Raw genomic sequence first — 14,091 nt, 5'->3', positions numbered from 1 at the left:
TTCTACTTTATAGGAGGTGTCTTTCCTTTTACTTTTTTAGATACTGTCTTAGTCACCAAGAGAGCCAGTAAAGAAGGCAGTGACTTACTCATAAATCGGGGTTCGTGGAACCAAAGTAATTTCAAACACATCTCCTTCTTTAGGTGGTTGGTGAACATATGTGACAATCCTTCATCCCTTGTCCTTTGCAATAGAGGCGTTCATGAGCTATTTATGTAGGGCTTTCCTCATTTGATATTAGCGTTTGCTTTGGGATTTATGCTAGTTTATGAAATGTGGTAAACATAGATGCAGCTATTGTTTAAAAATTGCGGTTCTTGATTGACTTCTCAAGCATTTACTAAAGGCATCCTCACTATTCACGTTTTTATAAGCATTGGTTTGTGCTTAGAATTGTTGTGTTGAAAAACAAGACTTGGTCCCTATACAGGTCTCTGAAGACCCACACCTCTGATCATTCTATAGCAGATAACCATCTAATTATCACAAACCTACACACATTTTATTTCAGGGTTTATTTTAAAAAGATAGTTTGCTTTAGTAAGGATTTAGAATTTTCATAGCTTCTACACTTAATTTTCAGAAGCCTAAGTTTTCTATTCTCTAAAGTATGGCTTCCTCCTACGTAAATTATCAGGCTGAAATAAGAAAATGCATCTACACTACAGTGTCTGGCATCTAGAAATGTGTCTTTCCCTGCTAGCCATTGATACCTATGAGCATTTGCCTGGTCACAGTGTGATGTGAAAGGCGTGTGCATGGAGGATCGTGGATATTGGAAGACAGAACCTGAAAAATAAATAAAAATGCAAATTATATCATTTTGGGGATTTTAACAAGCATTTTTTGGTTCCCTGAATATCTTAAACTGCAGAATGAGTTATAACGTTGAATAAATTATTTACACTATACACAATGCTTGTTCACTCAGTCCTGACCTGGGCAGGGGGCAGCATTGTGTTCTGTTTGTGCAGATGAGGAGCCCCAGACTCAGCGCAAATCACATGCTTCAGAATAATGGGGATGAGATGGTGCCTTATATTTGTCCAGCTCTTAAAACTCTCTTCTGTAGGAACTCATCTACCTACTACATGCACTTCAAACCTTTTGAGAGCATCAGCTGGCCATTTTATCCCTTCGGTTTACTCTGGACTTCAGGTTTCCCAGCCTGTGTCTTCAGCTTTATGGATAAGTCCCAGCTTGCAGGGCCGTGGGAAAACAGGCCCACCCAATACCAACCTGCCAGGGACCCAGTAACCCAGACGCCCACACTTTGTCACTTTGGTAGAGAAGCAGCCAGTGTCCTGGGACGTCCAGGCATGGGGAAAGGCCAGTGCATCCCAGAACAAATGGGCATCCAGAGAGGTTGTAAATGAAGGGAATACCACTTTCCAAGGCCGTTCTCCAAAGTCGGAGACTTCCCAAGTAAGCGGGCCAGAGACTCTATGTGCAGGGTCCCACCCCTTCAGTAGTCTCATCCAATGGGCTCATCCTATCCAGCCTCCCCACCTGGCGGAGGTGACCTTGTACTATGTTCCCCTGCTCCACCCTCTCGTGCCCTCCCCTCAGGAGCGAATTTAGATTTTGGAACAGGCATTTGCACCACTGTAGACGTATAATGTCTGAGGAGGACTTGTGCTTTGCAAGTGATCTTTGACAATGACACCACGTCACTGTTGTGTATGTGTGTATTTCAAGTAAGCCTAAACTTTGTGTAAATAGGGCACTAGTTTTAAATAATAAATCTGCTCTATAAATGATGACGAACTATTTTAGCCCTGGAATATCCCTTGCCATTCTAATTTATGAATTCTCCCTCTAATATTTTGGCATTTGTGTGTCTAAACTTTTTGTCTTACTCTCCATCCTCAAGTAGCTCTCCTTCCCCTCCTTTATTGCTGGAGAGACCTTTCCTATCCCTTAAAATTACATAGGCAGCTTCTTATTCCTTTACCCAGGAATCACCAGTTTAAGGGCATCAAGTGAGGACAGGGTCGTTCTAGGGGGCTCAGAGCTCCTGCTAGATTGCCGTATTCTGTCTGGTGAAAAGGACTGGCAAGTAGCTGCTGTCTGCTTGGGGCAGACCCAGCACCAGGTCACAGTAGGCGCATAGCTGTGGAATCACCAGAACCGCGGCTCTCTAGAATATACCCATGGGCTTCCAACCCAGGCCCCTCTGCCCCCCGGGAGCTCTGAGGTTCAGCGGAGCCACACACCCAACTTTCCCTCTGTCTCAGCCCTTCCGTGGTTAGCAGGAGGAGGTTTCTCCTCACCTGGACTGTCTCAGGCCAGGATCAGTTAGCTAAGCCACCTCACTAGTAACGCAGTGCATAGTAATATGTTTTGAATTCACTTAGGGGATATTTGAAGAGAGTGGAAGATCTCTGGCTGAGGAGTCTGGCTGTGGCTGTAGGGAAGTCTTATGAGTGAGGCACCTTTCCAAGGGCAGCCCTGATTCAGTGAAAAATAACCATGGACTTTACTTGGCCACCATTGCATGGTATCTATTCACTGTCTCCTTGAGCCAGCGTATTCTGCCACAGATTCTTAATGACCTTGGATGAGGGCCGGCAGTATCAAATCTTTTTGCCATAATGGAGATGAGATGAAATCTTTCTGTACCTACTTAGGAATGACCCTTCTGTTGAGTTTGAAACACACGTGTTCTAGATTCTGCAGGGTAGACTTGACCCCTCATGCTACAGGATGTCCCTCTGTCATTGTTCCAGATGGTTCCTATTTGGAATGTGACACAACATCTGGACTACTAGAAATTCCAAGTAATCGACCTAAGGGTTGTTAGAATCAGGTTCCAAAATATTTGACCAGATGAGCCAACCATCTCAAATAATCTTGTAGAGAGGGAGCATTCCACAGCTGATATTTGGATGCATTGCCACATGTGTTCTCTTCATTCTGGTACTAATTTTAAAGGCTTGATGTATTTCCCACCCAGAAACTCTGACAGTAAAATCATGCACGAGACAGAATTTTAAGAGGAAGCTAAAGCCACGCACGTCTCTTGTGACATATTAATAGTAGAAAACTGGAGATGTTAATCATTTTTAACTTCTGTTAAGGCATTTTATATGAAAGTCAGGGCTGCTACTAAATGGAATCATATTCCTACAAGCAATGCCTCTGGGTATGAGATGAAAATGTTCATTAGGCTGGAAACATTAGAAAAACAAGTTTTTTTCTAGAGACCCCGGGGCAGAGGGGAGGGGCGAGGGTGACAAGGAGACGGCCCAGTGGCAAGGGTGGACTGTATGGGCTTTTGTTTGTCAGAATCTACCTTACAGGGCTCTGCTCAAATGATCTTCGAAGGAAATATGCATAAAGACAGCGGAGGAAAGGAGAGAAGACATAAAATCCAAGGAATATTCTTTGGAATGAGAGAAATATGTGTGTGTGTGTCCAAATAGTCATATACCCCAGGGTAGGCGAGATCTGAGAAGTGTCTAGCACAGCCTTTGCCCAACACATAATTCATTTTCCAGCGCTGTTAAATGTTAACATATCTCTCCGTAAACACCACCAGTGACAGGAAACTCACTGTCTCGCAAAATTGATCACCTCGTACTGAGACAACTCTAATTGTTAAAAGGTTTTTCCTGGCATGAAATGAAGATTTTTGGCATTATTTTCTGCATCAGTCTTCCTCCTTCTCCCTGCCTGACCCGTCGTCCACAGGATGACCCTAAGGATGATCTGAAGGCCTTAGGAGCCTTCTGAAGCAATAATGGATATATCTCCTGAAGTGCCAGCAGGTGCCATTCCTTAAGGACATTCTGGAAGCGCTAGGTTAAACAGGTTACCTTTTATCTCACTAATCCTCCCAGTAAATTGATTCAGTACTTTACAAAAATTTGCTTTACAGGTGAGGAAACTGAAGCTTAGAGAGATGAAGCAGCTTTCCCACGCTAGCAGAGCCAACAGGAAGCAGAGCTGGGAGTGCCGTTAGGGAGCCTGACACAAGCTGAGCCCCAAGCGGCTTTCTTGTCTAACCTCACATACTGAGCAGTGCCCTGGGTCACTGGGCCATGTAAGCCAGTGCACAAGCAAGTTTCTTCCATAATGTGAGCCCAGCATTATGGAGACCAGGTGACCCCACCTTCTGCAACCCCACGGAACTGTTCACTTTATATTTTCAGGTGTAAAATCATCCTCTTAGGGCATTCTGATCTCACCACATCTTTCTTACAGTGGTGCATTTTTAAAAACTCCTTGTATCTGCATAAAAAGATATGCAGAAGCTGTGTGCATAGGAAACTGCAGCCCTGGAGTTCTCTTTTACTGGTCCAGTGATTTTTCAGATTGATCCTGAGTACTCAAAGCCTCTGAATCATGGGAAGCCACTTGGCACAGAGTGAGTGAAATGCTTTCTCAAGAGCACGGAGCCTGGCATCTGGGTGCTGCTCTATAAATGCATGTGGAATGAATAAATTCACGAGTGGCCTCCCTAAGAAGATGGTATCATTTCTACAGCTGAAAGCAATAGACATTTTTGCTGTTTAATAAGAACTACGTTCTCCCCAATATTTTTTTCTTTGAAACTGCATATATCTAAGAAATTTGTATTTACCTCTTGATTTAATGCACCCTTAGACACTTTGTAAGACACAGTTCCATTGAGAAGGACTTGTTGAACATTTTGCCTTTTCGCTTTTCTCCCTCATGAGGTATCCAATCGAATTACCATCGAGATGGCACATTTCCAGGGCCCCCGACCTGCCGAGGTGCTCTTCTTCCAAGGCCCAGGAAATGCAGGCCAGGAGTCATCCCTGGAATTGGGAATCAGTGATTCCTCAACCCTATTCATTAGGAATTTCAGGAAACCTACCTTTCTGGACAGTTATTTTAGTAAAGCCCTCTTTGTTGTGTTTCTCCATTGACATGGTACACTTCCCTATCAATTGGAAAGGAGACAAAGCAAGCCAAAATACTAGGTGTTCTAGTTTGCTAGCTGCTGGAATGCAATATACCAGAAATGGGACAGCTTTTAAAAAGGGGAATTTAATAAGTTGCTAGTTTACAGTTCTAAGACTGAGAAAATGTCCCAATTAAAATAAGAAAATATAGAAATGTCCAATCTAAGGCATCCAGGGAAAGATACCTTGGTTCAAGAAGGCTGATGACGTTCAGGTTTTCTTTCTCAGCTGGAAAGGCACATGGTGAACATGGCAGCATCTGCTGTGACTTTCTCTCCAGGCCTCTTGTTTCATGAAGCTCCCTGGAAGGCACTTTCCTTTTTCATCTCCAAAGGTTGCTGGCTGGTGGACTCTGCTTCTCGTAGCTATGTCATTGTGAAGCCCTCACAGCTGTCATCATTTTTTCCAACGTGTTTCTTCTTTTAAAGGATTCCAGTAAAACCAATCAAGACCCACCTGGAATGGGCAGAGACACGTCTCCACCCAATCAAGTTTAATACCCACAGCCAATTGAGTCACATCTCCGTGGAGACAATCCAATCAAAGTTTCCATCATACAGTACTGAATAGGGATTAGAAGAAACAGTTGCCTTTACAGAATGGAATTAGGATTAAAACTTGGCTTTTCTAGGGTACATAAATCCTTTCAAACCAGCATACTACGTTTAAGGAATCAGTGGATTAGTGAAGGAGGGAAAAGGTGAGAGAACACACTCTTATAACTAAAACCCATGATTCCTGTAATAGAATGTCTGTTGGTTACTATTTATAGCAGATGAGGTAAAGGCGCACGGGTATTCACCAGTGAAAGCATGTGACACTTTTCTCTTTGTCATACTTTGTATAGTTTATGGCAGATGTCTTGTAAGATTCAGGTACCTAGCACCTCAGAGACAGTTATCTGCCACCAGTTAAGGAACGATTTTCTCACTTACTGCAAGTCCCACAGTATGGAGAGGCTCTGTATTTGGTCTTCAGAGGCAGCTCCAGGGAGCGGCCCAGTGGTTTTCCTGTGAGTCAGCCAAGTGCGTCCACACTAGAACAGGTCGTGTTCACACTGCTAATGGTGTGTAATTCTGTGTTGCTTTTCCTAGGTCTGCTGGGATGGGGAACCTGCTCAAAGTCCTTACCAGGGAAATTGAAAACTATCCACATTTTTTCCTGGATTTTGAAAGTAAGTTCCAAAAATTAAAAAGACAATGATGGAAACTTTTCACTTTCTTTTTAGCTTGTTAATAAGAAAATTTTAACATAAAGATTTTATAATGATATTTGAACCAAATCCGACCATCACTCTGCATTTCTTTGTGTCCTCAAACAAAAATAAGTTCCTTCTTTCTCCTCATACATGTTTTAAAAACCTGGTGCTCTTTGATTTTAGAAATGATCAGCTTTTGTAGGCCTAGCGTTAATCATCATCATATATTTTCCTAATGCATATCTTGAACCACTGTGTCATATTCTAAGGAAAAATGGTAAGCACAGTAATTTATGCATATTAATATAAAATGAATTCCACTAGACATGAAAAAGTGACCAAAACCAAAAGTAAAAATTTCAGATTATTTATTCTTTGAGTCATCCCATTGTTTGTGCAATCAAATTATGTACAATTATTTGTACAACACTATTTCAGGATTTTGAGATATACTCCTTTAATATGAAAGATTGTCTTATCAAAAACGTGGAGATTTTTTCTAAAGAGAAAATGGTTTCAAAGTCATGAGAGTAAATACAAGTATTCTTTATTATCTTGTTTATTTTATTGATTTAATATATTTACAAATGAGTGAAACCTTCATGTTAATAAGAAAAAGCTATTCCTCACTTGTGTACCCTCCTTTTCATAACTTAGAGTATCACAAAAACAGCCACAATTGAATGTCTTTTTTTCACCATATTTACTGTCAGTTCTGCTTTAAGCTTTCATTTCTCAAAAGGAATATATGTGTGTATATATATATATTTAAAATAATAATTTGAACTTCCTTACACATAGGTTAAACTTTCTAACAAAGAGATTTTCTAAATAAACACTAGCAGATCCAGGTACACTAAGCCAAAGGTGCAAGCCCTGTAGATATATCTTTTCAATGTTCTTAGGTGTGTTTAAAAGAGCTTCTTGAAAAGAAAAAGTGCCCTTAAAGCTCTGAAAAAAATAAACTAAATTGTATTCACTGAAAGAGACCTCCCTTCTGATTTAGCTCAGTTTTTGTTGTTAATGGTACGGTTTGGTTTAGTTTGGTAGGGGGTGCTGCTGAGAGCTTAAGAGTCAAATAGATTTGATATGTCAAGTTGAAGTGCTTTTTTACCAGTATAATTTTTGCTACTCATCTAAAATGTATCTTGTGTTGTTGTGGTTAAAATACTGACTTATCACAATAATAAAGAATTTTAGGTACAAATTATTTATTATCCTTCCACCCTAATTTTACCTTTTATATTTTTAATTGCTCCCTTCCACTTCTCATTATATGCATTTTACATTGCTGCATTCTGTTTGTACAAAGGCCAAAATAGTGGTAAAATACCCTATTCACTGACCACTGCGGGGGACGTAGAACCACCCAGGCTCACCTTATGTCCTTGTCCAGGAAACCTTAAATTCCACGTGCAGCGGCAGATGTTGTCCTGTGCCTTCCCAAGGCCAGCGACCCACTTTTTCCTATGTAACTGTTCTTAGATTCTTGGTTTCCATTTTTCCACAAGGCCTGGTGTTAAGTTATTTGTCAGGTCTGATCTTAAAAGCCTTTGAAGAGTAAAATCTACAGGGATTTAAGGCTGTGGCCTCCAGCAGTGTCCTCTGGAGCACCAGCTTTCTGCAGCTGTGCCTTAGAGTACCCGCCCACCCCTAAGAGAAGTGGGGACAGATGGGTTCAGGGGAGCCCCGGACTGCGATCTCCCCTCGTTCCCAAAAACCAGAGTACCCCAGTCAGTTCAATAGTGTATGTTTGACATTTTCCTAACATTTTACTTAAAGGATGGTTATATTGGCTGAAGAGAAAGTTGAAAAATCTTGAATTTTGATGATGGTTTATGGTGCCAAAACTCCATTTGTGGGTCAACTATACTTTTTTTTAAGAAAGGATGTTATGACTAAATTCCTTTGTCTGATGACTCATTACTAGGACTGGATCTATAGCATTAAGGAAAATGTAAAAATGTAAATTTATAAGCTATATAAATCCATATTTATTTTCCCCTAAGTCCCAAGGAGTAGGTTGACCTTCACAGAGGATTAAAAACAAGACTTGGAGAAGACAGATAACTGGTTGCATCACACAGGGTGCATGTTGGGGGACTGTGATGGGAGCCAGATCTCATTTGGCTCTCGAGACTCTCTCCCTTGCTTTGCTTCAAGTGCTTGTCACAAGCAGCTTTCTCAAAGTGCTGCAGCCATCATCCCATACCTGACTAATGGGATATGCCTCTGCAGTCTACAAACTAAGATGGCTGATGGAAAAAGACCGATTATTGTGTCTTGATCTTGGAAACCCCATTTCCTAAAAGTGGTTTTCAGGAATGAAAGGATGGCCTGGAAGGGTGGAAAAGGCAGGCCGTGCTCACGATTTTTCTCCAGGTGGGCGGATTTCAGTGGAAGCCAGTGGAGGGTGCGTGGAGTATGGTTGTTCATGAGCCTCAGTCGTGCACCGTCAGGGACTTGGAGCCGAGCGAGAGCAGGCACTGCCTATTCAAGGCTCGGGCGAGGATGGAGGACAAAAGGGACGCACAGTTCAAGACAGAACGAGGACTCAAGAGGGATAGAGTGTGCCACGGGAGGAGAGGAAGGAGAGGGCACGTTTGGTTCTGGAAGTGCAAGGAAACAGAAGGTGCAGAGAGGTCCTCCAAGAGGTGGCATTTGGAATGGGCTGTAAAGGAGGAGCAGGATTCCTCCAGGCATAGATGGGAGAGGAGTTTCCTGTGAGGTGGAAACAGTGTGGTCAGCCATCGTGTTTGAACAACAGCAAGAGGTCCAGTGTAGACAGAGCACCAAATGCTTGTGAGGAGAAATGGAGGCTGAAACGAAAGGCTGGCTTGGGTGAGACCATGGCAGGTGCAGATGCCAGGCTGAGGTCTGTAATTGGAGGTCATCTCCAAAAGACCAGCTGAGTGCCTGAAGGAAATTAGAGAGCATACAGCTCTGAGTCTATAGGATCTGTAGGAGTCTTGTGGTTAAAAAGAAAGAAAATTCAGGAAGGAGTCATTGTAGAAGAAGGAAGAAAACTTGCTAAGTTGAGATTCTTGAGAGCAGGTCAGTTTTGTGACCCTGAGCTGGCCCTGTGTAGAGGATGGAGTGGTAAGCACCAGGGATGCCTCAGGAACAGGTGCTGAAGGAGCCGAATAGAACAGGGTGGACCCAGGCAGACTGGAGAGGACACGCTCTCGGGAAGTGGGGAGAGTTAGGAGAGTCCAATGCTGCAGAGTATCAGAGGATGAGGCTTGAAGTGGCCATGATGCATTGGGCAGTGAGCGAGCTGTCCAACCACTGAAACCACTTGGAAAAGAGTTTCAGGATTTACTACCTTTGGTACACAGGCTGGGTTGCAGTGTTAAGGCATGAGGAGTGGAAGGAGGAAGGAATGCCCAATAGCAGGTAGTACCATCTCAAATGAATTTGGCACCTCTAGTTTGAGAGTTGAATATTTTTTTCAAAGTTGGCAATGGGATATAATTGAACTAGTTCAAATAGATAGAATTAAGCTGGGTCAAAACATAAGACAAAATTAGACACATCTGTCGTTGGGTTTTCCAGTTGCCTAGATCTGTTTTAAATGCCTGTTTGACCTTTGTGGAGAATTCTGTATTTTATGCTCACATTTCCACATGACCACTTCACATCTTTTTCATTGTTGTTTTTTCATCCCATTATTTATTTTTTCTTTTTCTCTCTCTACCTCCTCCCCATGTCTCCATTTCCTCTCTGAAAGCAGAGAGACATGGGAGGGAAAAAAGGTTAATGCAACCACTAAACCACGCGTGGTTTTAGGGTCAGTGGATGGGACGAAGGAAGCTTGAGGCTCTGCCGATGACTGATCAATCACATTATCCACCGGGGCTCCTCATAGGGCAGCAGGCAGAACCTTTCAGCGAAGTCCTTCTGGTGATCCACAAATCATTAGAAATATCTGGTGAATCTTCTTTTGATATAGTTTTCTGGGCCGTACCCCAAGATTCTAATTCAGTGGTAGAGTCCTAAGAACTGCTTTCTCCCAAAGATGAACAGCCTGGTTTGGGGAGCAGACTTAACAGATGCACCCCAATGGAGCACTAGAGCACCCCTAGTGCTAGGGGCGGGAGTAAGCCAGGCAACTCTTAGAGTTCCGAGACCCAGAGCTTAGTCCTCGTTTCCCAGTTTCCCTTGCTGAGCGGTAATATAGCAGAACACCAGAGCTACAACCCTGAAGGCACCCAATTTTCAGGCCTTCACATCCTGCCTACCTTGGAGTAGAGAGTCTCTGAGACAAGAGGAAGTTCAAGTATATTAAAATCTATTCAGTGCTTCCAAAAGCTCTGGTTTTTCAGTCAGCAAACAACTCATACTATTAAAAGATTCTTTGGGGGATCTGAACATAAACTAATGGCCAATGAGCACATGAAAAGATGGTAAAAGACCATTAGCCATCAGAGAAATGCAAATCAAAACCACAGCGAGACATCATTGAACACTAGGATAGGCATGGTAAAAAGGCAGATAAACTGCTTGTTGAAGAGTGCTTTGAAAACTATTGCTTTCCTCTTTCTTTGCTTTGTAAATATGTTATATTATACAATTTAAAAAGTTAAAAAACAAACAAGAGGCAGATAATCACAAGTGTTGGATGAGGATGTGGAGAAATAGGAGCCTTTATACACTGGTGGGAAGAGAAAATGGGGCAGTTCCTTTAGAAAACAGTCTGGCAGTGACTCAAAAGGTTAAATCTAGAGTTGCCATAAGACCCAGGAGTTCCGTGCTAGATGTCTACCTGGGAGAAATGAAAACACGTGTCCACACAAAAACTTGTACATAAAAGTTCATAGCAGCAATATTCATAATATTCCCAAAGTGGGAACAACCCAGAAGACTATCAACTGATGGTTAGATAAATAAAATGTGATTTATCTATGCAATGACATGTTATTCAGCGGCGAAAAGAAACGAGGTGCCAATACATGCTTCACCATGGTTGAAACTTGAAAGCATTATGGCAAGTGAAAGAAGCCAAAGACCACACATTGTTTCTATAACTCCATGTATATGAAATGTCTACAAAAGGTGCATCTATAGAGACAGAAAGGAAAAAAAGTGGCTGTCTAGGGTGGGACGTGGTGGGGGGAAATGGAGAGTGGCTGTGAATGAGTACAGGGTCTTAATTTGCATTTCCATGTTAAATGGTAATGTTAATGTTTTATTGTTTAGTGGGAATATGCATATATTTTTAAGAAAATGCCTGCTCACGTTTTTTTGCCTGTTTTTAATTGGGTTAGTTTTCTTTGTATTGCAGAATCGAGAATTGTAGAATTCTTTCATTTTATTAGCATACCTGTGTTTAGTGAAATACATGTGTTGCAAATGCTTTCACTACAACAGTGGTTTATATTCTTAATGATGTTTTCATGAACTGAAGTTTTTAATTTTGTTGGAGTACACTTTATCTTTTTTTCATTTTATGCTGAGTGCTTCCTCTATCCTCTTTTAAATATTATTGCCTATCCCAAGGCCATAAAGGTATTCTACTGTATCTCTTTCTGGAAGTTTATAGTTTTAAGCTCTACATTTAGGTCAATGACTAATCGTAAATGAATTTTTGCATATGATGTGAGATAAGCATTGGGTTTGTTATTTTCTAACATGATATGAGCTGTTCTAGTACAGGTGGATTGCTTTAATACTTTTATCATAAATCATTTAAGTTTACCCTTAATTACATTTAATTACAGTACCTGTGGGACTATTTCCGGCCTTTATCATTTCCCATTGATCTCTCTTTTCACCAGTAGCTGGTCTTAATGACTGTAGTTTATAAGTCTTGAAGTAAAGAAGAATAAGTCCTTCAACTTTGTTGTGCTTTTTCAAGACTGTTTTGGCCATCCTAGCATCTTTACTTTTCTGAATAAATTTTATATTCAGCTCTCCTTCTGTTACATTGATTGTAATTGCATTATATCTGTAAAGCGATTGGAGGAAAATCAGCATCATACTAATACTGATCTTTCTAACCCAGGAGCATGGTGCATCATTCCTTTATTTAGGTATTCTTTAATTTCTCTCAGCAATGCTTTCAGTGTAGAGGTCTGGCATATCTTTTCTTGAATATGGTCATAAACGTTTCCTATTTTGACCATATCAGCTTTAATTTATGCTTAGGATTTGCATGGCATATGTTGTTCCACTCTTTTACTTTCGTCCTCTTTGTGTCTTTATCTTTAAAGTGCTTCTCTCAAGCAAGCATACAGCTGGCCCTAGCTTTTTCATCCAGCCTGACATATCTTTCTTTTAATTGAAGTGTTTAGTTATTTAATTAATTACTGTGTGTATATTTAATTAGTGTTTGTATTTGAGTCTGTCATCATGGTATTGATTTCTAGTTGTGGTATTTACTCCCTCTTGATCACATTTTTGCATAAATCAATTAATATTTGGTATTCTATTTTGTCTTTTCTGTTAATTTTTTTTAAGATATGCCTCCTAGTGTTTACTTTGGAGAGTATAATATGCATCTTTAACTTATCACAATCTACCCTCAAAATGTATTCTCTAACCTTGTGAACAGTTTAAGAACCTTATCACAGTATACTTCACATCACCACCTCTCTAACCTTTGGGCTTTTCTGGTTATATATTTTGTGACTACCTGTATTACCATTTCCTCATTATGTTATTTTTTACTTTAAACTGTCATTAATTATTTAAGTATGTATGTGTGATATTAATAGATACTTTATATTTACTGACATGCTTACTTATTCTGGTGCTCTTCACTATTTTTACATAACTATGACACTATTTAATGTCATTTTGTTTCAGCCTGAGGAAGTTCTTTTAATTCTTCTCTTAGTTTTGAGTTTGTAACTGTCTAAAAAGATCTTTATTTCATCTCCACTTTTGAAGGATACTTATTTCTAGATATGGAAAAAAATGACTTTTTAAAAATTTCAACACGTTAAAGATATTATTCCATTGTTTTCTAACCTACATTGTTTCTTATGAGAAGTCAGTGATAATTCTTACCCCTTAATGTAATGTGTCTTTTCTCCTCCAGCTGGTGTCAAGATTTTCTCTTTATTGTTGTTTTATTTCAGTTTGGCTGTGATCTGCTTAGATATGCTTTCTTTGTGATCATATGTTTGCGATTCTCAGAGCTATTGGGTCTGTGGGAAATTTGGGAAATTCTTGGTTATCATCTTTTCAAATATTTCTTTTGTCCCATTCTCTTTCTCTTATTCTTTTGGGATACCAATTGCATGCATATAAGAATATATATAGGAACAGTTTATATTGTTTCACAGATCTCAGGTGCTCTGTTCTTTTTTTTAATTAATCCTTTTCTTTCTTTTTATGTTGCAGTTTGTATAATTTTTGTTGTCTTCAAGTCTACTGCTACTTTCTCCTAATGATAAGCTCACTGCAATATTTTATCATTTGTGATATGGAAATTTTCATTTTAGCATTTCCATTTTTTAATAGTTCTGACAGATTTGCTGAAGTTTCCCAGCTGTACGATGTGTTTACATGGTTATTTAAGAATCTCCATCTGCTAATCCCAACATCAGGGCAATCTCTAGGTCTGGTTCTACTGACTCTTCATTGTCTTGATGATATTTTATTGCTTTATTTTGTTTGGTTGGTATTTTAAGAATTATTATTATTGGATGCCAGATAGTGTGTATTGAGGAAGAGCAGTGGCTGACATAAATGATATTTTCACTCAAAAAAGGATATGCCGTTTCTTCTGTAAGGCATTGATGTGAACGGTTGAGTTAATCCAATCTGGAACTGGGTTTCATTGTTGCTTAAATTACATTCAGTTCACATAAGCTTCAGATTACTTGATGGCAGGATCAGAGCAATCCCTTTAGCAGAGCTTTGGATCGAAGAGTTTGTCTCAGTTCTCCTGCTCTATCTTCAAATTCCAGTAGGCCCCATATACCTGCTTCTCAGGATGGTGTCCCTCAGCTCTCT

General features: G+C 40.3%; 1 protein-coding gene across 5 annotated transcripts in view; it reads left to right on the top strand.

Annotated features, from left to right (window-relative positions):
• Positions 1–14,091, top strand: part of CYRIA (CYFIP related Rac1 interactor A) — a 109,655-nt gene that overhangs the window by 70,566 nt on the left and 24,998 nt on the right. For all 5 annotated transcript variants that reach the window (XR_013172549.1, XM_077153245.1, XM_077153246.1 and 2 more), the window contains one exon: positions 6,026–6,105. Coding sequence is in view for 4 of the 5 variants with exons in the window: in XM_077153245.1 (XP_077009360.1) it covers positions 6,036–6,105 (70 nt within the window). In the remaining variant the exon portion in view is untranslated. The remainder of the gene's footprint in view (positions 1–6,025; positions 6,106–14,091) is intronic.

Source organism: Tamandua tetradactyla, chromosome 3, assembly GCF_023851605.1.
Source record: "Tamandua tetradactyla isolate mTamTet1 chromosome 3, mTamTet1.pri, whole genome shotgun sequence".
Classification (NCBI taxonomy): domain Eukaryota; kingdom Metazoa; phylum Chordata; class Mammalia; order Pilosa; family Myrmecophagidae; genus Tamandua; species Tamandua tetradactyla.
This window is presented reverse-complemented; position numbering and strand designations above follow the sequence as displayed.